Source organism: Colossoma macropomum, unplaced genomic scaffold, assembly GCF_904425465.1.
Source record: "Colossoma macropomum unplaced genomic scaffold, Colossoma_macropomum, whole genome shotgun sequence".
Classification (NCBI taxonomy): domain Eukaryota; kingdom Metazoa; phylum Chordata; class Actinopteri; order Characiformes; family Serrasalmidae; genus Colossoma; species Colossoma macropomum.
This window is the reverse complement of record NW_023494784.1, coordinates 15790777-15817795: the sequence shown is the minus strand read 5'-3', so window position 1 is coordinate 15817795 and position 27019 is coordinate 15790777. Positions and strand designations below refer to the sequence as shown.

The 27019-nt window shown below is 40.3% G+C and overlaps 2 protein-coding genes across 4 annotated transcripts; one reads left to right on the top strand and one right to left on the bottom strand.

Annotated features, from left to right (window-relative positions):
* Positions 1–1070: 1070 nt before the first annotated feature.
* sf3b1 (splicing factor 3b, subunit 1) lies at positions 1071–15145 on the bottom strand. Of its 3 annotated transcripts, XM_036576547.1 has the most exons (25): positions 15030–15145; positions 13586–13758; positions 13327–13428; positions 13082–13196; positions 10828–10907; positions 10539–10724; positions 9720–9972; positions 9316–9528; positions 9107–9228; positions 8815–9012; positions 8059–8160; positions 7788–7967; positions 7608–7694; positions 7227–7497; positions 6916–7061; positions 6612–6758; positions 5647–5772; positions 5322–5543; positions 5047–5229; positions 4832–4943; positions 4562–4682; positions 4338–4469; positions 3976–4248; positions 1761–1977; positions 1071–1649 (listed from the first exon to the last, which is right to left on the bottom strand). In XM_036576547.1, the coding sequence occupies exons 1-25, from the start codon at positions 15055–15057 to the stop codon at positions 1491–1493; spliced, it is 3948 nt and encodes a 1315-aa protein (XP_036432440.1). In that variant the 5' UTR covers positions 15058–15145; the 3' UTR covers positions 1071–1490. The 3 variants fall into 3 exon arrangements, with proteins under 3 accessions (XP_036432440.1, XP_036432526.1, XP_036432612.1); XM_036576633.1 differs by lacking the exons at positions 13082–13196; positions 13327–13428; positions 13586–13758; positions 15030–15145 and adding an exon at positions 11226–12823 and having other exon boundaries at positions 1491–1649; XM_036576719.1 differs by lacking the exons at positions 1071–1649; positions 1761–1977; positions 3976–4248; ... (16 more) ...; positions 10539–10724; positions 10828–10907 and adding an exon at positions 10986–11845.
* A 1690-nt stretch (positions 15146–16835) lies between these two features.
* coq10b (coenzyme Q10B) lies at positions 16836–26480 on the top strand. Its single transcript, XM_036577095.1, has 5 exons — positions 16836–16992; positions 21177–21329; positions 22248–22440; positions 22540–22641; positions 24013–26480. Exons 1-5 carry the CDS (start codon positions 16892–16894, stop codon positions 24178–24180), a joined length of 717 nt encoding a protein of 238 aa, XP_036432988.1. The 5' UTR covers positions 16836–16891; the 3' UTR covers positions 24181–26480.
* The last annotated feature ends 539 nt before the right edge of the window (positions 26481–27019 follow it).

Sequence of the window (27019 nt, the reverse complement as noted above, 5' to 3'; positions counted from 1 at the left end):
CGCACAATTATTCTACAACAGAAATGGGCCTTCCCCAAACTGCTGCCACAAAGTTGGAATCATATAATTGTCTACATTGTCTTTGTATCCTTTAACATTAACATTATCCTTCACTGGAACTAAGTACTAAGTGCTAAACTGAACTAAAGCTCAGACCATTAACCCTCCTCCACCAAGCTTTACTGTTGGCTCTTTGCATTCTCATAGGTGTAATCCCCAAGATACTGAAGTGTGATTCACCACTCTAGAGAATGTTTCCACTGCTCCAGAGTGCAGTGGCAGCCTGCTTTACACCACTCCAGCTGACGCTTAGCATTGCGCATGGTGATCTCAGGCTTGTGTGCAGCTACTAGGCCATTAAAACCAAATTTCATGAAGCTTGTGATGTTGCTTCCAGAGGCAGTTTGTAATAAGTGATGCAACAGGGGATAGGTGATTTTTGCATACTATAGCATTTGCCAGCCTGATCCTGAGCTTGCATGGTCTACTTCTATGTGGCTGAGCTGTTGTAGCTCCTTAGTACTACTGTTCCGTTTCATAATAATAGCTTAATAACCTAATACAACATACAGTTGACAAGGGCAGAAATTCCACAGAATGACTTGCCTGATGAGCACGTGTGATTATGGGCACATTGTGTACATAAATACATACATCCTTTCAATTGAACTTGCTGTTGTCCTTGGAGCACCAGTATTGACTGAAGTTTGTCTGTTTGCTGTAGTTCCACAATACTGCACTCTAACCTTCCATAAAGCCTCCCAGGCTCTTGTTAGCTTCTTTTCCTTCACTGGTTGCTATGGGACATCAGTAGTCTTTGCCTATTCTTCATACCCTCCCACACGTCGCAGAAGTAGCCTTGGTAGTATGCCCAGCTCTATGAATGTGTGAAAAGCTGGCAGGGCCTATGCCACAGAACCTTGGCTGGTATACTGTACAGCAGAGATAGGATCCAAAATAAATCCAAAGGTTGAGCAGCTACAAATTCAACTTCATACTGATATCCATATCTGCTCACTTTCACAAGATAAAGCAATCGGATTCAACCACAGCTCTCCACCACAAACCACTCGACTTTTAATACACAAATGTTTATTCAGCCAAAGTAAGCAACATCCAAATAAGAACAGATGAGTGACTGATGATCAAAGAAGCAGCTGACAGATCAGCACAGAAATCACAACTTTACGTTTGTACAGACTTTCCTCCTATGGACGCCACATTTCTTAGCAAATCTGCCACTACAATTCACTTCTATCGGTTATGCATTTTTTTAAAAAAATTATACCTAAGTACTTACAAGTGTCATGTTTTGCAGTTTTTCCCACTTTCAGTTCTTTAATTAAAAGTTACTTTAACCACAGCATGTGTGGTAGAGATGACTGCAAACCAACAGAACTAAAAATAATCTGACCAACCCCAATAACCATGTATGCTGGGACATGAAAGATACAGGAAAAGAGAACGTAGATGAAAAGGTGTACATGTATTCACAAGAAGTACTCCAGCTCATAGCGGACGTAAGGGTTCTTCTCATCATTGTAGATAAGGGGATAATGTGCAATCAATGCGTCCTGGGAGCCAATATAAATGGAATTATAAATCTTCCAGTACACATCACGTACTTTACGCGCCGGATGGAACAAACCCTAAAGGTGGAAAACATTGGAAAGAGTTATATTCAGAACATCTTAGGCTCCTTGATTCAAGGTCAATTTTAACAAGCAAGTTTTATTCTTTTCATTTTCAAATTCACTCACCTGCAAGCAGTACTGCAGCATACGGCATGGTCCAAGAGCAACGCGAAGGCCCTCAAGGGCTCCCATCACAGCTTGAATAACATGCGGCGACGTCTCAAAGACATTAGGCCAAACGTAGTTGAGTAAGTGGTTCAGGGAGTCCTCGCAGCCAAATCCATACACACCCAGGGACATGTGTTGCACTACAGCGCTGGCTGTCTGCCTATGTACAAGATCTCTGTAAACGAAGAAGACATGACAAAGTGTATCAAAATGGAGTACAATCAGAATAATTGCGTTATTGTAGTGATCCAAGTGTCTACGTTAGCCTGGGATGGCCAGCTTCAGTCCTGGATGGGCTTAGACTCGGGCAATTTATTGATGGTCCCCATTCACACATAGCCAATTAAACTCTGCAACTAACTGACAGGTTTTGTAGGCCTGTTTGGGCGGAAACATGTACAGGGGTATAATAATAATAATAATAATAATAATAATAAGTAACAACAAGTTGTGGACTTTGAGGGCATCTTCACACTTGGCAGGTGTTGATTATTTTAAAACAAATCCTGGTGTTATTGCTCTGTGTGTTTTGCTAGAATAAGTGAGAATGCTGCAATCTGAACTCTGGTGCAGACCACATAAGCGAACTGAGATCCCCGATCAGGTCTGGCTCAGTCTGCTTCCAAACTAACTCTGTTGCAGTACCATCGAAAAACAAACCAAAGATGTTTATACTAGTGCTGGGCGAAATGTTTTACCTTGATTACAATTAATGAACGATTTTTTTTTTTGTTTTGTTTGTTTTTTTTTGCACTCATAGTTCCCTTAAAAGGTTTGTACTTTAGATATGCTCTGCATATCTTAATGCAAATCGTCTCAACAGCCAGGTCGGAATTCACGCGGCTTTTACGTCAATCCAACACGACATTCTTCATAATTTCGCGCTGCTGAGACCTTATAAAAATTTGGGGTGATATTTCTGTACAAAAATTAGAAGAGACTTATCCAAAACACCACTGTGTTTGAAGAGCTTTTGAAAGAAATGGCTGAACGCAGCCGTAGGAGAGCAACGCTGCTGCATCAAAGAACACTTAAAAGGCTGAAAGTAAAGTTTAAAGAATCCGAGAACATGGACCAAAGAACTGACCGTGCCCTTTTTTACGGTGAGCTCGAACACATTCTGGGTGATGAGCCCAGCTTTCAGTCAGTGAAGCTTCATGATCAGTCCTGTGACGCTGGTGAAGATGAAACTGAAACCTTTGGGAGCAACTGGTGTTTGTTCATAGTCAGGATTGTTTACCTCCGGATGAGCCACGTGAAGCAACTTGATGCGTTGCTCTTTTGCACATGAGGGTCAGTTTAGGAGCTGATCTGTTCAGACTAATATTGCATACAGTTCATATTTAAAAGATATTGTGAACAGGAAAAAAAAAAAAAAAGAAAAAAGTGAGAAAATCAGATTTGGGCCACTTTTACCTGCTGTGAACATAGCCTTAGCTTCCATGTCGCAGAGTGGACGTGGTGGAGTCACGTGACTATACGCACTGTAGTAAGTTTTTAAGGGGACAGTACATGAACAGAGTGGGGAAAAGATTAACAGAACCAACATGGGCAAGATTACACCGGTTAGAGGTTCTGAATGTCAGTTTCGCTTACTTTTTGATTAATTGCCCAGCCCTAGTTTATACACAACACAGAATGAACTGATGTCTCCTCTCTACACATTTGCTTTGGTATGTACAACAGATGAACCCATGATGCTATTTTAACATGTGGATGCGTGGAAGCTCTTCATGAGCTCAGAATCAGCGATTATAGAATGGATAGTTTGTTTTAAAACTAGGACGAAGTGCATTCATTCATGTAGCATATGAGAGCACCGATCAATTATGTTATATTTTTCTGTTTTAAAACACTCATGGCCACGTGTTCTCACATTGACTTTACTCTGCATGACAACATGGGAAACCCACAGTAACGTGGTCTCTTACAGCTTAATACTACAGAATATTGTGGCTTACTCTACCCAATTAGTTGGGAATTTTCTGTCCATATGACTTTTGTATGAATATTTTGGACAAATATCAGTGTGAACATTATAAATCATTAAAATTAAAATTAACAATGCATTATTTCCTGCTTTAGTCCGAACCCAGGAAACCAAACTTCAAATATAAACGCACCCTAAGCCTCCAAACCTTGCTGGAAAAGCTTTACTTGTTGCTCAGCTCACCTGTCCATCAGAGCATCCTCCAATAATGGTGTGACAGCATAGATGTAGTCCTTTCCCATTTCACCAATATATTCAAATAAGAAGGAGAGCGACTTGAGCACACCATTCTGAACGTTGAGCTCTGGTACACGGTATTCATTCATCAGTGCTGGGAGTACAGTGAATGGTGAACACGTCTCTGCCACGATGGCTATGGCTACTGTTGTACACACACGGTTCTGACGCTCTTGCACTTTCAAGTTGTTGAGTAGAGTAGCAAGCACATCGTGAGGCCTACACAAATCAAAAGGAAAATAGTTAGCTTGCTTTACCAACAAAGACTGCGTAAATATGCAAAGCAATAAAAAGGCAGTTGTTTTTACCCGATTGCCTTAGCAATATAACCAAAGGTGTTGACGGTGGCTCTCCGAATTGCTTTCTTATGAGCTTTTAGCAACTCCAGCAGCTCAAAACAGATTCGCATCCACTCTCTGGCAGACACATACTCTGCACCCCTACAAAAGAAAAGAAGCTTTAATGAGTCTCAGCCTTCAAAACGACAGCTGAAAGTCACTGAGAAAAAAATTATACACGGTTTAACCCTGACCTGTCAGCAATTCTGCCCACAAGATCAATACAGTTCTCCTGCACCTTCTCGTGTCTGTTCTTCAGAATTGGTGTTAATCGAGGAAGCAAATCTTTGATGGGCGGTGTCATTTTGTGCATACCTAAGAGAAAGAGAAATCATTGCATTAGATGCTGAAAGTTTATTAATATAAATTCAAGCAAGTGCAGCTTAATTTCTCAAAATAAGCCAACGGCCTCTCTTGCAATGTTTCACCGGAACTGATTATTATACTAGAAAACAACTACATACCAATCACGTTAACAATAGCTTTAAGGGCTCCAAGGATGCTTCCAAGCACTTCGGGATACTCTTCTCCCAAATACTCGTACAGTACTACACCCAGATGACCCATCAGTTTTTCCTGTTAACAAAAGATAAAGAGCAACATAATTAGATAACATAGAAAACAGGACCGTTTCAATTTTGAGGAACCATAACATTTATTTTAACTGTTCTTCCCTCACCTCTTGACAAGTCTTCATGACCACAGCTGTGCGCGAGATGAGGTCGGCAGCTTGCTGACGGACTTTCGCAGATTTATTATTGAGACGCCACAGAACAGTACCGCAAATCTGAGGCAGGTAAGGCTTGACTCGCTTGCCCAGAGCATTCACCACTGTGCCAAAACCATTCAGCATCACAGAGTCCTAATTAATTGAAACATAAAATCAAAAAAGGTATCAGCCATTTCCAAAGGGCACAACACTGCAAATATCAAGCCATTTTTCCAGTAACTCACCTCAGTAGTCTGTTCTTGGAAGGCATACAAGATACCATCAATAAGCTGCTCTTCTAGTTTGTGGTCAATGTCTGCTGCACCCAGGTTCCCCATGATTTTCTCAATTGTCTCCATCACCATCTTTCTGTACTGCTCAGCTTCATCCTTCAAGTCGTCCACGATGCGCGAAATGATTTCTGCGGCCCCAACTTTGTTGGCCAGTTCTACTGTAGTGTCCACCAACTTGAACAAGCAAATATTCAAGTAAGCAAACATGAAATACATAGTTGGAGTATTACAGTAAAAACTCTCAAGTAACCTCTTTTAAAAACAATATGTTCAGTACCTGTCTGTAGTTGCGCCTGTCCAAGGCCATACGGTGCTGCCAGAAGTGCTTGAAGAAAGGAGGCAGGATCTCAGTTTTGATGTAGTTGGCCTCCACACCATCTGTGCCACAGCACTGTTTCACCACCTGAAAGAGAACGGAGTGAATTTAGTTACACAGGGATACTTTATAGAGGATTCTTTACTATTTTTATCTGTAAGGCTGGTGCACTGTTGTTCCATGTTAAATGTAACACGAGAAGAAATGAGAAAGCTGATTGGAAGGGAAAACAAAAAACACACCACAACATGGTTATTTTGGTCAATGCAGACATGTTTTTATGTTTTTTTAGGATCAGTACTGGGCCTATCAGTTTCCTGTGGTTAGCATAACCCTATCCTTAGGGCCTGTTAACATTGTGCATTAACATGCATTTTCAGTGATCATGTTCATGTTCAACTGACCGCATGAAAGTCACGTTCGAAGTTAGTCAGACAGATCCAGACCACATTCACAAGTGTAAACAGAATGAGTTTGTCATTCATATAGAATTATGTGAGCAGAAATGCTGACTAGCAGGGGAGAGAAAAAAAAACAAGAAACAAAAAAGAAAACAATTTATGAATATATATATATATATATATATATATACATACACACACACACACATACACACACACACACACACACACAAAAAGGCTATGTGAGGCTAGTTTCCTAAACCAAGAAACTTCCTGCACTTGGGGCCCAATGCAAGCGTCCAACCTGATTTCATATGAAGTGGGAAAAGTACACAAAAGTTTAAAAGGGGTGCTTTTTATGCGAGAAAGTTAAATGGAATCCTTCCAAAGCTTATCCTTATATAACCCATACACAAAACACACGTTGATGCAAGAATCTTTGAGATTTATCTTCTTGTAGAGGTCAGTTCGAAGGCAAACTAAACACATCTGATTCAGTTAAATCAGTCTTCATTCCGTTATTACCTTCAGCACAATCTTCTTCATTTCTTCATCTGGAGACTGAAACTCTCTGATAAGGATAAGCATCACTTCTCTTGTGTAGTAGTTGGCATACTCAGCATCCATAAGTGGAATCAAGTAACCAATAGCTTTTAAGAAGGCAGCCAGACCCTAAAGACCAAAGCAAATAAGTACATATTAACCTGTAGTTCATAGCTTATCAATGATATGAAATTAGGGAGTAAGAGAAATATAAAAATGTTACACTGGCAAGTAACATTGTTACAATGGCATTTTCCACCATGTGGAAATAAAAAGTAATGCTCACTTTGCCTCTGTGTTGTCGGATACCCTTCCAAAGGGGCTTCAGCACGGAGTCAAAAGACTCAATACCATAGGGTGTGGCAGCCTCAGCAAGAGCAGCAATAGCCAAAGCACTGATGGTTCGCACTTTCTGCTGCTCATCCACAAGACCTGGAAGGAGACATACAGGCATTATGAAAATACTGCCAGCTTCATACTAAAAGGGTCAGTAGTAATAAACAAACCCATTCATTTCTGGTGGATCAGCCAAAACCAAAAAACAGCTTTCTATAATTATGCACAGATTCAGGTTATATTCAGAAATTCCATTCTTACCATGTTCAATGATCTCCACCAAGCTGCGGAGATGGGGCAGGATGGCACAGCCCATGAGGATGGCAATCTGCTGCACGATCTTGATGCCTGTGTGTCGAGCCTGCCAGGACTTCTTGCTTTTGCACACAGCCTTGAGGAAAGGCAGAAGGGATGGAATGCCCAAGGCAGACGCAACAACGGCAAAGGCACGAGCAGTTGTGTTTCTCACATACTCGTCCATGTTGTCAATATCAGGTCTCATTGTGGAGATCATAGTGGCCAGACCAGCAGCCTGTGTAAACAAATAATGATTCTGTGAACGGAGCAGCAAACGGAGAAGGAAACATTTATGACTACTAATGACACATCCATCAGAATGTGAAGCACTGGGTTGTCCCTGACCTTTGCCAAATTGGAGATGATCTCTCTGCCCTCCACTCTAGCATAGTAATCCTCATCAATCAGCAAGGGCTCAATCACCACAAGGATCTGTCAGAAATAATACAGTTAAGCATTAGACTGATATTGCTGATACATGTGTTAGGCTGTGTGCAGTTAGTATTTGTCAACAGACGCTTGTACCTTGTGGACATACGGACGAACCAAGTCATCCAGCTTGTATAGGATGCGGTCAATAACTTTCACCAACAGATGGCGCTCTTGATCCTCTAGTGTCGGAGACATGAGCAGAGGCAGAATCTGATTGAAGAGGGGTCCAGCACCAAATTCCCTGGCTTTGTCTGTGATCTGTCTGAGGGCGGCCTGACAGAACAGAACAGACAGTTAGAAATGCTCATGATCAGTGGAGTTCATAGGCAGAGGAATACAATTAGGCAAAAGTAAGGCATTATACCTTCCTCATTGGAGGGGTACCATTTTTAATCTTCAGGAGCAGCTTCATAATCTTGCGCTCTTTTTGCTCCTCTGGGCTCAGAGTAGATTCATCCACCTCCACCTGAAGAACACAACATATTTAGGAGTGGTCGATATCAGCGGCCAACACAATTGGGAAAGTTTAATTATTACATGACTAATTCTGGAGTTGCAATCAATAATTTATCACCCAATTATTAGACACATCCCTCTGGCTGGGCAGCTCCATTTTTTGTAGCTCTAACAAACAGACAGCATGGACAACGCCACCATACCACAGACAAAAGACTGGAGGTTTGATTCCCCATACAGACAGAAACACTACTGCTATAATAGTGATTTCTTGGCCTAGACTCCAAATATTACATTCAACTACCTTTGCTAGTAACTATGGACATCTACCGAATTATTTATTTTTTTTTTATATATATATATATATATATATATTATTTTTTTTTACATAAAATCTCATCTGATTTAGCCTTGTCATGGTTATGTTCATTTTTACACTTTTAGTTTGTTAATTTCTTAACAAATTAATTTTTTCACTTCTCTTATGCTCACTCCACTTTAAATACCGATTGTAGTATGAACTAGTTATTATAAGTCTTGTTATTGTTATCGGCCCAAGCAATGTATCAATTTGAACATACTGAGCCTGTAATTCTTTAGCAAGTACTCCAACAGGAACACTGCCTTGCAGAAAATGTACAGTGAATAGCCAAGCGGGACTCACCAGAAGTTTGTCAAAGTACTGGATGTCGTCTGGTTTGAGGAAAGGCAGGTTGCCGGACGGTTGATCGTTCATCTGTTTCATAGATCTGTCTTCAGTCTGCATATGGAAGCCAGTCATGCCGCCAATTGGAGTAGGCGTGGCAGTTAACTTACGGGCAGGGGTGCGGATAGGCACATAGCCTGCTGGTGGGGGCAACACCTGGTGAAAAAAGTAACAATCGGTTAGTGAACTTAAGTACCAGCCCTGCCTACACTGGCAAAACACCTGTTGTATAAATGGTACTGTTATGTACCTTGTATCCCTCAGGGAACATAGCATCAAGCTCCTCATCAGTCAGTGGACGGTTCCGCTCATCAATCTCCCTCTCCCAACGCCATGCCTGAAGCTGCTCAGGGGTCATACTCATCAGATGACCTGAAAAAAATTAAGCCATTACATGAATAATTTGCACATATACACAAAAAAACCCCTCTAAAACCATAAATTGTTTTAGAGCCCTACCTGGAGTTGGTGTGGCCATGTTCATAGCAGGTGTGCCAATAGGGGTCTTTCCAGGAGTGAGCAGAGGAGTAGAAGAACCCATCTGACTAGCAGGAGTCTCGTCCCAGCGGGACTTTCTTTTGCTCGCTCCAGGGGTCGGAGTTTCCCCTACAGACTCATCTCCCCTGTCTGTTCGAGGAGTTTCAGCCCAGCCACTGCCATGACCCGGCGTTTCTGAAAATGGGATAGACAACAATTCATATTTACTAAACTCCATAGAGTTTTTACACTTGCAAAACAAAGTGTTTTATCTGCAGGGCTTTTGACAACACCAATAGACCTAGAGGAGCTGTTTATATTTGCTTTCAGAAAGTGTTTACTTAAGGCATGTAAAACATGACACGTGAACGGAAAACAGCACAGACCTCTCTCTGTCTTTGGTGTCTCATCCCAGCGATTCTTGCGCACGCTGGAAGTGGCCCCTCCATGGCCAGGTGTGGCATGTCCAGGGGTGTCTCCCCGACCGGGTGTGGCAGCTCCAGCGGGCGTGTGGCTGGGGGTAGGGTCCCACATACGGGTGCTTGGAGTGGCTCCAGGCGTCTCGCTTCCTTTAGGTCGACCAGGCGTCTCGTCCCAGCGACTGTTGGAAGGTGTGTGCCCAGGCGTGTGTCCTGGTGTCTAATGAAGAATTGAAAAATAAGACACTTTTACTGATAAATGGTGCGGTCCACTCGTGAGGCAGCTGTCTAAGAAGGCAGCGTGCTAGGGAAGCATTTGCGGGCTCCTGAGACAAAGGATGTCCAATTTGGAAGGCAACATAGTGCCTGGTGTTTGAACAGAGCCAGCAGCCTGATCAGCGTTGCCTGATTGGGTAGAATTCCCAGTTTAGCCTTTTATTACAATTTGCTATAAAAATAAATTATTCAACATTGACATTTTCCATTTGAGCTATTTCAATTTAGTTAAAGTATGCAATTACAGTGTTAGTAATAACAATAATAATAATAATAATAATAATAATAATAATAACTAACAGTAATAACTTCTGTTTGTTGAAGCAAACCATATGTTATTCTAATAGATTATTTTAATCAAACTTTTGATACAACACTCAAATAATAGACTATGACAGTTGCAGTCCTGTTACAAATCAAAAGTAGTAGTACTGTGACAAAGAAAGAGGGAATGGAGAACATAGCTGATCATCTCTGCCATCTTAAGCCAAAATTCTAAGGTATTCTTACTTCTGCAGAAGCATCTGCTTGATCCCAGCTGGACACCTTTTTTGGTGTAGCACTTGGAGTTTGGTCAGCAGTCTGGTCCCAACGACGCTTGCGCTTTGTAGCGGCAGCTTGAGACGCAGCAGAGCCATTAACTGCTTTCAGGTCCCCTGATTTTGCCTTTTCTGCCATCTGCAGCCTGATTTCTCTCTGTATACATGAAATACAAAGAGTTGAGAAACACCAAGCACTTATAAAAAGACATTTAGGCTTGTGACTCCAACCTGAAACAGTGTAAGAAAATATTTTGTACCTCTTCTTTGCCTAGTTGCTGCTCCTTCATCACGTCCATATACGTCCTGACCTGCATCTTGGGATCTGGTGTTTTGCCCCCTGCGCGAAAGAGCACCAACAAGATGCGAAGCGGTTAGCCTGGTGAGAGCTACAACCAGCCCTGTCACTCACAGCAAATACTACATTCAACTGGCCCTCACTCTACTCCACAGATCTTGGCTTAACAAAGCTTTTACTTAAAATGTCCTCTCACATAACAGGATGCATCACAAAAACAACCTAATACTAGACACTCCTAACATTCATAGATTAAGAACAGGCAGGTACATAGAGGTTTCTGATTCTTTTAACAGATAAGGAGAGGATATAGCCATCATTTGTTGCAGGGTCCTGGGCTGTGCTCTCCAGAATACGTACACTTTCAGTGCCAAGGGTCCTTCTGCAGTCAGACTTCAACCGGCAGAAAAGAAGCCTAGAAAATTTCTCTTTACCATTAGTAACACTTTGGAAAAGGGTTTGAACTCACACACAACAGCATACCACCTGTGATTCTCACGTCACTCAAAAATAAAACCTCACAGTATATATTCAGATTTACTCAGGATTACAGTATATTATTTATGATGTGAAAGTCTAGATCGATGTGTCGCAGACAAAGACGCTGTGACACTGTACCCTTGTGGGAATAATCCAATATTAATATGTAATGAAGCACTTCAGTGCAGGAAAATTTGGACAGCTTGAACTTCAAGAAAACTTAGTTAACCAAACTCTAAAAAACTACGGATGAACTGAGCAAAACAAATCAAAAATGGAAAAAAAAAAATAGGTGGAGGGATGAGGCTGAGAGGAAGTTCGTATGGCTTTTATATTAGAACTTAGGGTACAAGAGTTGCTGAGATCATGGTGCTGCCCCCTCCCCAAAATTAAATATCCCTAAATCTGGTAAACTCGCTTCTTTTTGTTCACCATAACCTACACAGGATGAGGTGCTGCACCCTTAAGAGAGTGCAGACAGGACTGGCATAGCAGTACTGCTGTAGGAGAGAAATTAAGGACAGTTAGTATGGGCCCGTGGAATCTTTGTACACAGATTCTTTAAGATATATCTCTATTTTAAGATAAAATAGAAATATATTTTACACAACACTTATATAGAGGATGTCCCTGTCTGGGATTAACTACATGCAAACTAATTTAGCCCTGCTGAATCTAATCCCTACATAAATCTCTGTGATGCAGGTTTGAAATGAATAAAACAAGTTGCCTTCTGCATGTAAACAGTTCTGCAATAGTGCACGAGTTAATCTCATACACTTTCAACATTGGTTCATGTATTAGAACTGTGCTTTAAACCATTGGAGATTCTATTAAAGTCCACCTCATCCATTAACAGTGTGGAAGGGCAAAATTAATAAATCAACTTAAAGCTTTGCTACTATACTAAACTGGAATCCACTCTGCGAGAGGACTTAACCATTCAAAGAAGTGATTGAATACTGAATATGTACTTGAGTGAACAATTCTAATACTGATCCAGGCTGGGAGCCTGGTAGAAACACTCAGCGATTTGCTCAACTCTAGCAACTGTGCAAATTGCAAAAAGAGACATTATTCAACACTACTGCCACAGCACTGAACTGCTTCCCAGAAATATGAGCAGTAGCATTTCTGAAGCGTGTCTTCAGCAGAGCATTTAAGCTTTCCTATATGCATGACACGCTAACTGAGAGCAAACACTACAGCTATGCTCTAAATAATGCATATCTTTTAGTTAGAAATAATTCTACAAAAATTTAAACAACAAAGTCTTCTGTGGTGTACAGTTACTTTAGAGCTCTAATGTATTGTCTTCCTGGCTTATATTTGTTTTATCCCAGAAACACTGATTTATTAACCCTTCGAAACACAAACACACACCTACCTGCAACCCACGTCTTGTTGGGTATAATCACTTTAACACCACCCAACTAACAGTTCCCATAAACAGACAGCATCTCTTATCTAGTAGATCTTAAACATTCTCTGAAATTAGAACTTAGAACCAATCAGGCTTGTGACATCTGTTTGTAACCCTTGAAAATGTTCAGCTAAACAAGACAGAGATACAAGGGAAAGTTCAAGTCTGGGGAGCAAGTTGTTGGGTAGTGTTTGAAGGGTTAACCACAAAAAAGCAGTTGATTTTGACCAGAATAACATATATACACACACTCTGCACTGATCAGCATAGACAAGGACGGGACTATGAACGGGAATGACTGTGTGCCATTTACCATCTGCAAAAGGGTCGTGACGCTCAGGGGAGATGATCATCTTTTGTCTGCGTTTCTTGTACTCATCTTCACGGTCTGAAATCTTCTGCGGTTTGTGCTCAGCAAAAGGATCATACTGCAAAAGAGGAGAAAATGTCTATATACACACTGTAGCACAGACATAGTGTCACTTTGCAACAAAGCACAATAACAGAGGTTAGAGATTCTGTGAACCATGCGTATAACAGATAATTGCATCAATTTACCTGCTCATCAGACTGAGGAATGGCATTGAGTATTGCCACCGGAGCATGGTACCCTGGTTTCTTCTGCCCGAGCAAACTTGTGGACGAGTCATCTTCATCATCCTACAGAAAGAAAGAGAGAGAGAGAGAGAGAGAGAGAGAGAGAGAGAGAGAGAGAGAGAGAGAGAGAGAGAGACTGGTTAAGCCTGACAGTGCTTAACAGTGATTACAACAGATTACACCATGGAAATAAGTCAATAGAACGACCAATAAAACTTACATCCTCCTGTTCATTGGCAGCAATTGAGGTGACATATCCAGCAAATCGGCTATCACTGCCTCCATAAATCTCCTGGTCGTAGTATCCAGTGGAATCAAGGCCGACACCCTGCTCTCCCTCCTCCCGCAGGGCTGTCTTCATTCCCTGGATTTCCAGGATCTGCGCCTCAATGTCTAAAAACAGAAGAAATGAAAACACAGTGAGTTTAAAACACAACAACAAGGATCTTAACAGTCTGTCTTACCCATCAAACGGTCCTACTGCACATGCACGGACCATTAGTATAGTAACTACACTATAGTATTTTTCTAACCTTTTGTATTTTAATGTTAATCCAGCCTTACTTAAGTGTATCATACAGACTCAGTTTAAGGTTTCTCAATGTTACTTTTTACCTTCTGATAGCCTAAATCAATTTATCCAAATAACCTGCCTATAGTTCCACTGATTTTTCAAAACTTCCGCCTGAAAAACTGTTAAGATATGAACAAAATCAATCATGCAGAGCATTGTGATGCAAAATTTAACTCAAAGAAAATGTATTATATTGGATTTACTACTAAATTTTACTACTCTTAAAATGACACAAATAAGAAGGCAGGCCATTAGATATCAAAACACCTGGATTACATCGCAATGACAGTTTTCCGGTGAAATTTCGAAAAAAAATAATGTAATTCCCCTTTAATGCTTGTGGCATTTCCTATAGCGGATATGTATCCTATCTGTAGTTGTGATACTTCGTCTGAACACAGGTTCAGATTTTCCGAGCTAGACATTTAAATAGTCTAATTTCACATACATAACCTATATACACACACACACACACACACACACGCGCCGTTCTTGTTTTGTTAGCATTAGCTAGCTAGCTAACTTAGCTAGCTATGACAACAGACTAGTTAAATAGCTATGTTAGCTGGCTGCAATGTTGCGAATTGTGTGGCAAGCTATTTTGTGTGGTGTGGAGCAAAGTGAACACACAAAAATAGATATTCAAAAGCACAACTGAAACGCTATTTTGTTGCGGTGCAACCAGCCAGCAGAGCGTGCCGTCTGCGTGTACACTAACGCCATTTTGAGGACTCTTTGGCCGGAGCTAACATTAGCAGGCCGGAGACAGCGCTGCAGTTCGCGTGGAAATTTGCAAACCAATACAAAACAACATTTACAGTTAACATTTTTTTTCTGAGATGGCGGATTCAGTGTATTTGAAATGTGTAATAAGGCTGAAGCCTTTTCACAAAGCGCAGTGAGCTTTAATATAGCGATCAGGCGCCATGTTCTCTTCAGCGCCTTCTTTACATAACAGCCATTTAGCTTCACGCTGTTTGCAGTAACTAACCAAATCCAAAAGGCGACCTGCTAGGGAATGCGTATAGGCACTAGATAAACTCAGCTGCAATGAACATTTGGTTTTTTTTTTTAAAAAAAATGTGCTTACCTTCATGTGTTTTGGCGATCTTCGCCATCTCTACGTCTGTGTGGACAGTCCCGGAAGGCCTCACTGCGCAGACTTACCGCAGCAGCGCATGCGCAGTGTACGACTGGGCGTAGACAATTGGTAAACACAAAAAATAGTACATGGAGGGCAAAAATGAGTATAATTTCACTTTCAGAGTGCCGCCGGGACCGCAATGTAAATTTAATTTTATAATTTAAAAAGGGGAAGGACAACCTCCCCTACTTAAGCTGTATTGTTATTCCAGAAAACAAAGAACATACTCCTACTGTAACTAAAAAAGCAGTTATGTCGTGTTAAAGGGAAACGCCAGCGATTTGTCAAAGTTGTGAACAAAGTCATTCAGTTCAGATGTAAACAAAATCATTCCTAGTGGTTTGATATGAAATGATTTATTTTACAGAAACCTTTTTACTCTTTTTCTTTGCAGAGTTGGTGATAGGAACCAGGGTCTCGCGATGTCAACAACGCAAATACAGACATTTTATTTATTATTCAAAACAATCAGTGATCCTACATCTGTCATTCGTCAGTTTTCATATGTAATGTTGATAATGTTCAAATCTTAAAAAAATTCTTTGGGTATATTCCCAGTGTCCTGCATATACACACCATGAACTGATTTTTTAAAAATACGTTTAGGCCAAACCTGATCTCAAAATTATCTTAAAATAATGTCTCAGGCATCAGGAAATATTCGTAACTATTAAAATGAATTACTTTCATTAAAATAAATAACTTTCTGAGACGCAGTAGAGGCATGAAACACTTCAGACGTCTGGTTCCTATCAACACTACTGTGGAAAAAACCTCTACAATGAACCTTTTCACGTCGAACCACTCTGCATGACTTTGTTTACATCTTAATGTAATGATTTAATTATGCGAAAATCTATTGAATTCCCCTTCAGATGTGTAACATTTTTGTGACCACTGACCAGCATACAAATACTTCATTCTTCCAAATTAATAAATAAAAAGCTGGGGAAAGGGTGATTCTGGACCTGCAGTTCTTAGATAGGTGACCACCTGTTAGCGACTTAGCAAAACTCCATGGAGTTCCTTTCACAACGTATGAGGACTCTAGGAGGTTGTGACTACAAACTGACAACTGACAAAGTTGTCAGATAACGTTGTCACAACTTTCTGAGGAATTACAACGCTGTGGGCACCAAAACAGTAGGTTGTCACAACGTAACTGTGTTTGCAGGGGTGATGATGTTTTGTCCGGTAGTCGCCGGGTGTCCTCCGAAATCTAACAGGACAGAGTACTGCACTAAAACTGGAAGATTTCATTACTAAAGTTACAATAAAAATAAAATCCTCCTGTGGTTTTAAAGATACTCAACAATTATGGGCAAAACCTCAAGTACATTACGGTATAGAAGCGGTCTGTCAGTCCGAATGAGCAAAGTCTGAAAATGATTTCAAATACATGGGATTTTAATCACAACAGTAGATGTATTACATTGCAAGTTCTCTTCGTGTACGTTTTCAAACATTTTTGTTCTTTATTATTTAAAATTATAAGAGCTTTTTTACAATGTGCCCTGAACAAATTTAGCTTTAACCTTTTCTAGCTATGCACTGTGAGGCTCGCCCAGTCTGGGCAACTCAATCCCGCATCCCGTGACACTTCTGCGCACGCAACTGTTCCACACGATAATGAACCTACGTCAGGAACCACGGTGACTGACAGGCATTTCGACCAATGAACAACAAACACAGAACGGCTATTGTCCAATAGCGTCATCTGAATCGTAGGGGCGCATACCGAGAGGGCGGGGCTTCGGGACTGGTCAAGTAGTTAGAGACGGGGAAGGTGAAAAAGGAGTGAAGTGAAGATGGCGAGAGGGTCCCGGTGTTTGCGGAGAGCGGTAGCAGAATGTATTAAGCAGTTACCGTCCACAGCAGCTCGAGAAACACCGGGAAAGAATGGAGTGAGGTAAAATAAAAGTTCATCGGTCCTAAACTATTAGTTCCTGCTCTTCGTCGTAGCTAGTACTGGGCGGCTGTAACTCGTCAAGTACAACAGCTTCAGGCTATGTTAGCTAGGTTAACTTAGTTTCGCTATGGAGCTGTGATATTTTAGCGCATAGTTACAGATGGCAGATAGCCAGCTAAAGTTAGCAGGGTGACTTTGCTGACTTGGTGCTCTGTTTCGTAAACTGGATAACGAGCTAATTAACGTTACACAATAAGCTTCCAAGTAAGTCTTTAACCTGCTTTCCCTTAGTGCTGATTCTGAAGCTAACTGTTAGCTAACGATGGCTAACGCTGGTAATCGACCAGCTGTTAATCTACTGCAGACCGGTGTCAGATCTATGTTACCTAACAGGTCACCATGTAAAAGATAGCTCCGGGGGTCAGTGTTAAATTACATGTTAGACAAATATTTGTTCTTTGGTTTGTCAGTGGCATGGAAAATAAAGGTTGTTTGAAGCAGTTTGTCCCTTGGCTGTTCTGTGCAAACATCTGGTGTTGACCAACGTAGCGTTAGCTAACTAACATTATCCTGCCAGCTGGGTAGCTATTCCAACGCTGAAGTTTTATCTATCTATCTATCTATCTATGTATCTATCTATCTGTCTACCTACCTATCTATCTACATATCTGCTTATTTATCTGCTTGAGTAGGTCAGTATAGATTGTGTGCAGTGTGGCATTGTTTTAAAGACTTTGACTTTAACCCTTCTCCCAGTTGCTGTCTGTCTGACTTTGACTGTTTAGTCGTGAAGTCTGTGGTGTTTGCGCTATTTGTGCGCTCGTTCTTGATGGCATCTAAGGCTCACGGTGAAACTGAAACTTGTGACGTAATATACCCAACTGTGACGTAAACTCCAGTGATACCCGAGAGCAGAGTCTGTGTGTGAGATCTGCTGCCCTTCCTGACCCAGCTACAGGGACATAGTGTACCCATGGAAAACTATTGCTGGGTGTAAGACCTGTACGGGGAACTGGGCTACTGGCCAAAGCCATACTACAGTCTCTGGTAGTGACTCCTTCGTCATACTTGGCTGTCAGGGTCACCCTTCCTCCAGGTTTATGCAATATTATCATTGTTGTCACAAGGGTTCACAGTTGTTTAAGTTGTAACGTTAATGTCTGCCAGAGGTCAAAATTGGCAGTGGTCGAAATAAGCAAGGCCGTCTCCAACGTACTTTTGTACTCGAGGCAAATGTTTTGAAACAGTTTGAAATGTACACTCTCTGCGTCATTACCTACAGAGTTCAGTTGTCACCAATCAGAATTACTCTGCTGCTTCTGGTTACAATAATACTGAGTACGTGTCTTATTCTTTTGTATAACTGGCAAATAGTTGTTGAAACCAGCTCTGTAAATATGCGTTACTTGAAATATATCAGTAAAGAATTAAAGCTTAGTAGACTTGATTATTTTTGCACCTCTGTAAATTACCACACAGCTAATTTATGAAGGGGCCATCACATTTGCTCAGAAAAATATGTAATGTCCCAGCATGCACTTTCGAGCTGGCTGTTTGTACCACATAAATAAACATTCCTGATACCATTAGCCTGTGTGACATGGGGTCATGTGCAACCAGATAGGTTCTTTCAGTTTGCTAGAATTGTTTAGACAATTTGGTGTTCGCACCCCTTGGTGTCAATACACATCGTATATTGATGTGATGATGCCTGACTGATATCTTTTAACACCTTCTGTTTCAAGTGTAACTATCTGCTGGTCATTTGTATGTTGTAGAGGTATATTTGGCATATATAGTGCAGGTCTTTAAACCTAAACCTAATTATATTGCTTAACACTGGAAATGAGCAGCACAGCTCACTGTGAATGGGTCTTTGGCCCTTTTAAGCATTTGGAGCCATCTATATCACACATTATAGTATAGGAATAAGTGCAGTGTTTCAGTCACTGGTGTGGTTGTTAAAATACATCAGTTAAAATACATCAGTATTCATTTTTTTTATTCTTCTCAGGGCAGCTAGATGAACAGGTTTTACACTATGAAAATGACAAGTCATCCTTACTGACATATTTTGGAATGGTTTCTGCTTTGTGATATTCCTGTCAGTCAACCATGAAAGGGGAAAAAACCTCCCCTGTGCTACAACCAGAGTGATTTACACTTTGTGTATGAAAAATTGTCTTCTTAGAAAATTACTTTTTACGTTTTAGTGTCTTTTGACAGTTGGACCTTGACTGTCATGGTGCAAAAACAACAATACATAATAGCTGTTATCACAGTTGTGTGCAGTCAAATCTAATCGATCAAACTCACGTCTGGAGTGTGTAAATTTGAGCATAATACTTTAACAACTTGTCAAAAAATGCTTGATTTGCGCTTAAACAACCAAAACTATTATCAGTACCATCTAATACCAATCATAAGAATAAAAATAAAATAAAATAACAGTTATACTAATAATTTGGCCATGTGGCAATCTAGTACAAAGTGGATGTGCATATTTAAATGCACACTGTTTATAAATAAATGCTGCAATTATTCAATGTTCCATTTAAATATATTACTGTGCTTTTGTTTTATACTGACACAGCCCAAAAATATACAATACAAAACACAGCCAGTGCAGGAGCATCTCATACACAGCAGTAATACAGATTAAATATGTATTTTAGGAAAATAATCACGTCATGCTAATGTCTATTATTAAAATAAAATAAAAATATTAAAACCAAATTAAAATATTTTGTTTATTTCACATTTTATATGTTCCAGTCGTCATCATTTTAATGCTATAAAGTTTGTTCAGAAACTCGGGGCCCACTGCTAAACCTCATGAGCCACTGACTGAATGTTGCCATTTTATTGGCTCCCTACCGAAACATCTGAATGAATTAGGGTGTGCTTCGTGTAAATGGTATGTAAATGAGGAACTAGTAGGCTGTCGCTTGATTTCATGCACTGAAACTGAATAATTTGCACTCAAAGCTTGTTTACACATCGTACAAAAGTTTCATGAATCAGATGCAGAGTAGTTCATATGTCGTTAAAGGTGGTCAAATCTGCATTGTTTTTATGCAGCTTTAATGAATAAGGGCCATTGTTTTGTCAGATTTGTGTGTCATAGCACCCCTGTGTGACTGGATGTTTGGCTACTTCCAACAAAGCAGGAGCATACATGATCAGTTGTTTGAAGACTGAGACTGACTGATTTAAACAAGTGGAATCAGGTGTGCTCCAGTTTTGTTGGGATGAAAGCCTGCAGCCAAATCCACATACTATCACACTAAATAGTGTGTTAAAACTAGTACACCGCCATTAGAAGTCCATATATTAGTTTAGCATGTTTAGTATAATAGTATGTGGCTTTGGATTCAACCCTGCTCTTTGTTCTGATCTCATGTCCACAGCTGTGTGAACAGGAGCAAACTGGTAATGAGCGATTTACCTAAAAATTTAAAAATGTAACATGAAAATGCTCAGTGGCGTAGTCCATGTTAACAGAAGACTTGTGTTTTTCATGGGGATTCATAACATGTTGGCAGTAGATATGTTAAAAAAAATTTTAATCAATATGAATTGTTTTGATTTATATTTTAAATGTTCAATAAACCAACCAAGCATTAATTTTTCTTATAAATTGGCATCCTTGATCAGTACTTAAAGCTTTGTTTATAAGGTTTTTTGTTATGTAGGCCTATAGCCTTAGCAGATAGAGGATTAAAGAAAAAAAGCACAGCAGACTACACGGCAGTATGTAGTACTGTATGTAGTATGTGGACACTTGAGTGTCACCTTCATATATACGGTTGTTGAATATTCCTCACTCATTCAGGAACCATAGGCATTGATGTGGAGTTTATTATTAGTTTTTGCATCCCTAGCTTTTATTATGTTGACTGTTCCTTTAGAGAATCATATCAGGTGACAGATAAGCCAGTTTTTTTCAGGTTTTTGTATAAGCAAAATGAGCATGTTAATGCTGCTAGCTAAACATTTAGATTAGATTAATTCTAACTTGACTTTATTGCATGTGGTATAAAATTCTTAGAGACATAAATCACTAGCTTTTAGACATGCGGCTTAGACTGGATACCTTCTATACAGTTTCATCTTTAAAGTAATAATTTTCCTTCTAGGTGGCTGTCTGCTAACTGATCGTTCCCTCTGCTCATTGTCAATAGATATTTGTCGTCATGTGGCATTCTGATGACCCGGATGCCACCTCTACTAAGGACCGTGTCTGGCCGTGCTGCAATCTCTCCAGCCAGAAGCTTCTTCAACCTCTCAGAGTCCTTCAATAAGAGGAAAGAATATTCTGAGAGGCGCATCATCGGGTAAGGTGCAGCCTGTGTGGCAGCTATTGCATGAGAGATTTCTATTTTTATCCAAGTCAATAATTAGTTTATGTGCTACTGTATTATAGGTAATAGAACAGGGCAGGAAATACTTATGTGCAGATGGCCTTCTATGTTTCAGCAGTTATTTTGCTAAGTTAGGGGTTGCCAACTTGGGTCTCAGTTCAAAAGGACTTACCCACAATTTCATTGCATCAGTGAGCTTTCGTTGAAGCTCAAGACCAAAATGTGTGCACGCTGGAATCTATATCCCATTTCCAAGTGTCACATTACACATTTCTTTGGCACCATAGTTTACACACAAACAGCTGGGAACTTGAGCTATTACTGTGAAGCTTCAGATCTTCTTGCTTAATGCATGTTGAGGAAATGGCAGTAAAATGATATTTTAAAGCAGCTTTTAAAAGTGCCAACTTGGCACCAGGGCAGTTTCTGTAACCTTCACTCAACTGAACTTGCACTGCTATTGCTGTTTAATATTGTGAAAACAGTTGTATGCATAATTTGCTTAATGACTACTATGAAGAAATAATGCTGAAGGCTTCTTTTAAAGTTCTTGTAGTTCAGTGATTCTTAGTCATACGGTATTCCCTGTATTGTCAGTCAGTGACCTAGTTCATACGAGACATTAATACACACCAATGTGTGCCAGATTGTTGGCAGACAGTGTCTGAGCTTTACGTAACTCTTTTACAGCCTTTTCAGGTTCTGAGGTGAGGGGTTGTGCTCTCAACCTCATGATCCCTTTTTTCCATTGATAGTTTCTATTTCCTGACATGCCAACTCTGACATTTCTCACATGGTTTCCATTTTTAGTTATGCAAGTTTGTAATATTTGTCCCACTTGTGTCCCATTGTGGCAATCATTCATACTGCTCTCCCTCTCTCTGTCTTTAGGTATTCCATGCAGGAGATGTATGAAGTGGTGGCAAAGGTAGAGGACTATCTTCAGTTTGTGCCCTGGTGCAAACGCTCAGATGTGATCTTCCGGAGGTCTGGCTTCTGTAAGGCCAAGCTAACTGTGGGCTTTCCTCCTGTGGTGGAGAACTACACATCCCTTGTTACTACAGTGCGCCCTCATTTGGTCAAGGTGAGGCATTTAAGTGCACAGGGTTGTCACGACAAAAATATGGTACAAGTCACCCTTGCAGCTCCATATCTTTGACAATACTCCTGTTTTGTTCTGAAGGCTTCATGCTCAGATGGTAAACTTTTCAATCACCTGGAGACAGTCTGGCGTTTCAGTCCTGGCCTTCCTGGCTACCCTCGCACATGCACCCTGGACTTTGCTGTAAGTAACATAGACTCTTACGTTTATAGTGTGTGTAATTACACCGAGTAAAGTCTTGTACCATCTTAGAAACTTAAAAGGGTTTGCATGTATAATTAAAAGTATGAAAAATAATGGGGCTTTTACTTACAGGTTGTGTCCATGCAATCAGCATGATGTTTATATCTAACCACACTACCACATTTGGCATTATTTGTCAAACTGGCCTTAAATGATCAAAAATATATAGCTTTATATACAATATATGGACTATTGGGACAACCACATCTTACACTTACAGGAGCTTTTATGACATCCCTTTCTAAATACATAGGCATTAATATGGAGTTTGTCCCCCCTTTGCAGCTATATCAGCTTCCACTCCTCTGGGAAGGCTTTCTAAAAAGTTTTGGAGTGTGTCTGTTAGAATTTTTGCCCATTCATCTAGAAAAGGGGTAGTCGATGGGGTCAGGGCTTTGTGTGGACCAGTTTTTCCACTCCAAACTCACCCAAGCATGTCTTTATGGACCTTGCTTTGTGCACTGGGGCTCAGACATGCCGGAACAGAAAAGGGCCTTCCCCAAACTGTTCTCACAAAGTTGGAAGCATACAGTTGTCCAAAGTGTCTTGCTATGCTGAAGCATTAAGATTTCCCTAGGCCAGCCCCTGAAAAACGCCCCATAGCATTATCTCTCCTCCACCAAACTTTACAGTTGGCACAATGCAGTCAGGCAGATCACGTTCTCCTGGCATTTGCCAAACCCAGACTGGTCCATCAGACTGCCAGATGGAGTAGTCTGATCTGTCAATCCACAGAATATGTTTCCACGTTTGTTGCAATGGTGGCATCCTATTACAGTACCACACTCAAATTCAACAAGTTCTTTAGTACAAGCCATTCTTTCACAAATGTTTGTAAAGGCAGACTGCATAGCTGGGTGCTTTATTTTTCTACAGCTGTGGCAATGGGACTGAATGAAACACTTGAATTCAATGAGTAAGAGGCGTGTCCCAATACATATAGTGTATGTAAGTACCTATGGATGAGGAATAGGAGACTTTCATTATGTTTTTCTTGAAAAATAGTAAAGATTGTCCAACAGAAATGTCCCTCAGCTCCTCTCCTGTTGCAGTGATTCTCAAACCAGACCTCAGGCCTCCCTAAGCATTTCACATTTTTGCTCTTTCTGTATGTGTTGAGAGTTGGGATTGAACAAAAATGAAGACCATCTGGGGAGCCTGAGTACTAGTTTGAGAACCAAATCTGACTTTTGGCCTAAGCTATCTGGAGAACTGAGAACTGCATCCCTAATTCAAAGATGTATTGACATACATTTAATTCCTTCATCCTCATTGCTTTCCTGCCCCTCTCTTTCCTTTTCTCTGATACAGATTTCCTTTGAGTTCCGCTCCCTCTTGCATTCTCAGTTGGCCACTGTGTTCTTCGATGAGGTGGTCAAGCAGATGGTATCTGCTTTCGAACGACGGGCCTGCAAACTGTACGGCCCTGAGACACAGATACCACGTGAGCTGATGTTCCACGAGGTCCACCACACGTAGCCTCTCTGCACTCTGGGGCCGGCAGGGCAGGAGGGTATTCTGGGGATTCTGGGAAGGAGGGGGCCTTTGGAGGGTGGGGGAGGGTTGAGCCTCATAGAGACAAGTTCACGTGCCTCAGTAACTACAGTGCCTGGTCCAAACGAAACATTTGATTTTAAGTTTTTAACCTAATTTTTTGTTGCTGGATCTAATATTTGGGCTTGACAGCATCTGCGGAGCCCTGCCTATCTGCCTCACTCCTTCTGTGGGTAACATACTGTGTACGGAGTACACTTGAGCCATACTGTTTTTAATGGCGGCTGGCGAAGGGGAGCATGTGGATGGCCTGATAAGGGTTTGGTGAACAGGTATTGGTATTGTCAATGGTGCGCTATAAATGAAAAAGGACATGGAGATTGAGCCTGTTATTTGAGGACTTGAGCCAAAGTTATTTTTCAGGAGAGGCTTTTTTTATTTTTTATTTAATAAACGCATAAAAACCATTTGAGCAGAGCAGAACTGGATGGTCCAGTAAGGTGGAATGTGTAAAACCACCTGTATCTATTAAAAAAGTGATAGGGTTATACAAAAAAGGGACAAGGAGACTTGCTTAAGGTGCACAGTATAGAGAGGGTATAGTGTATTATTATGTTGACTGATGCTGCAGCCAAGTGCACATGTCCAATCAAGGCTGCCTATAGGACTGACTAGCAGACTTTTGGTTTTCCAAACCAGCATCAAGGGCTTTCCATCACACGAGTGCTTACAAGATTATCTCAACAAAATGAACACTTGCACAGCAATAACTTTCAGTCGTGCATAGTGACAACATGGTTGCCAAGTCTGAAGGAAAGGATTTTAAGTTAGAACATTTTAGCTTTGCTAAAAGTGCTTTAATTACTATTTTTCACTGATGGGAGCACATAATGTAACATCTTATGGTGTATCTCAGTAAGTGTCCAGATCAAAGGACTATTGTTTATTGTAAAAGTGTGCAATATATTTGTAAAGATTGATTTTTAAGATGGATAGTTTCTTGCAAGTTAGGATGTCCTCTGCTTCTAAAAGGGCCCAAACTCAGGGGCCTGGGGGGGAAGTGATCTTTCCATCAGGACACCCCTGAGATTGCTGTAGTAGTGAAGTATCTGCCAAATTAGACCGTAAAGATTCCAATTCAACACCCATGCCCTTACTGCTTTTTTTACCTAGTGAGTTACATATTATTTATCATTATCATAAAATACGTATGCGTTGACATCCTATAAAATATTTATTTTGGTTCCGGGAAAACCACATGTACATAACTGATGTAAGACCACAAACTAGAATACAGTGTACAATATATATATATTTTTTTGTTTGTCTGTTTCTTATAGGGGGATGTTTTAGTATTGATTAGGGGTTTTAATGAGTGTCATGGTATGTATCCAGCCTGCATGGTTCATAAACTATTTTTATATTTAAAAATCAGCTTGTCTGGTGTGGTGTCTGCAGAGTGTCTTGTTTGTCAACATCAAGTTCAGACTGGTTTCACCTTCAAAATAGATAATCATGTGAGGGATAATATTAGCTGTACACGTCATAGCAGCTGGTGGGCTGGGTTAAGTGCAACTTTGCATTACACAATTACATACAACATCAGTAAATAACCAGGATAATAATTTTTTTTCTCTTCTTCTCTGACTAAAGTGCCCAAAGCTATAGCATTGCTTCACATGTAAAGGGGTATTCTTGCCTACAACAAGCATTTGGTGTGTTATCTGTCATGTTATGCAACATTTTGTAGTGGAGTGTTGCATCATACATCAGATAGACAGAATTCATGTTCAATTCAATTTATATATTGTGGCTGTTCAAGGAAAAACGTCTCTCCATTTTTTTTTCCAATTGATAATTTTTCATCATGATGATCCCGACAGCTACTGTTTACAGTGGGTAAAAAATGTATTATGATGTTACTGTTGGACCAATAGAAATGAACATTTCGCGCTAGAGCTATAAAAGTTGCAAGTGTTGTAGCACACTTTTTTTAGATATACAAATAACAAAATGCTTCTAAAAAGTATCAGAAGTGTAAGAAATTGTCATTTAAACTACAGAAAATATGCAGCATGTAAAAGGTTATTACTTGAAAGCTCATTTTGTGAAATAGATTATTAATTTGTGCACAGTAACTCACGTTCCCCACAACACTCTGGGGCAGTAGAAGCACACAAGTAGCATTTTTCTGCATCTTAAAAGTGTGAAAAAACCCACACCAGCAGTATGGCTGGAAGTACGTGTAATGCTAAAATGGGAAATTAAATTGTTTGTTATCTAAAGGTAAGGCTCAGTTATTTCATGTGTTTTATTATTATTTAATCAGTTAAAAAAACAAAGTAAAGATAGCTGGAGCAAGGCAGCAGCCACAGCAGGGGGTGCCTCAGAATCCAGAGACACGTTTAGGAGGAATTAGCAGGCAGACTGCAAATCTTACATTGCTGCTGACTTTAAATATGACTTCACCCTTGTCTAAACACATTTTGGACATTTTATACATTGAAAGGCCCTTTGATTACAAACATCTGGATTTGTTGTTTTGTGTTCAAAGTACCAGGGTTGGGCAAAATCTACTTTACTTTGAAAAAGTAGTGAAGGCTAACTGTTGAATGTGTAATGTAGTCCTTTACAATACATAATAACGTATTCAGAATACATTTGGATTACATCTTGGTAAAGCAAATGGGATTTTTTTTTAAAACTTAATTCACACCATTTCTCACTGAGCTGGGAAATTTCTTTATGTAATTGTTCTGTTATACGTGTCCTGAAAATTTTGCTTATCATTTAAATGAACGTCTGTAAAAAAAAAAAATTCCTC

What these genes read in the sequence shown, in the direction of transcription:
- coq10b (XM_036577095.1), top strand. Translation starts at nt 16,892, where the DNA reads ATGGCGAGAGGGTCCCGGTGTTTGCGGAGAGCGGTAGCAGAATGTATT. An exon ending in CCGGGAAAGAATGGAGTGAG is followed by an intron (nt 16,993 to 21,176) that starts GTAAAATAAAAG and finishes CATTGTCAATAG; the next exon opens with ATATTTGTCGTCATGTGGCA. An exon ending in TGCGCCCTCATTTGGTCAAG is followed by an intron (nt 22,441 to 22,539) that starts GTGAGGCATTTA and finishes TTTGTTCTGAAG; the next exon opens with GCTTCATGCTCAGATGGTAA.
- sf3b1 (XM_036576547.1), bottom strand. Translation starts at nt 15,057, where the DNA reads ATGGCGAAGATCGCCAAAACACATGAAG. An exon ending in AGCAACTAGGCAAAGAAGAG is followed by an intron (nt 10,725 to 10,827) that starts GTACAAAATATT and finishes TCATGTATACAG; the next exon opens with AGAGAAATCAGGCTGCAGAT. An exon ending in TGCTGCAGTACTGCTTGCAG is followed by an intron (nt 1,650 to 1,760) that starts GTGAGTGAATTT and finishes TTCCACCTTTAG; the next exon opens with GGTTTGTTCCATCCGGCGCG.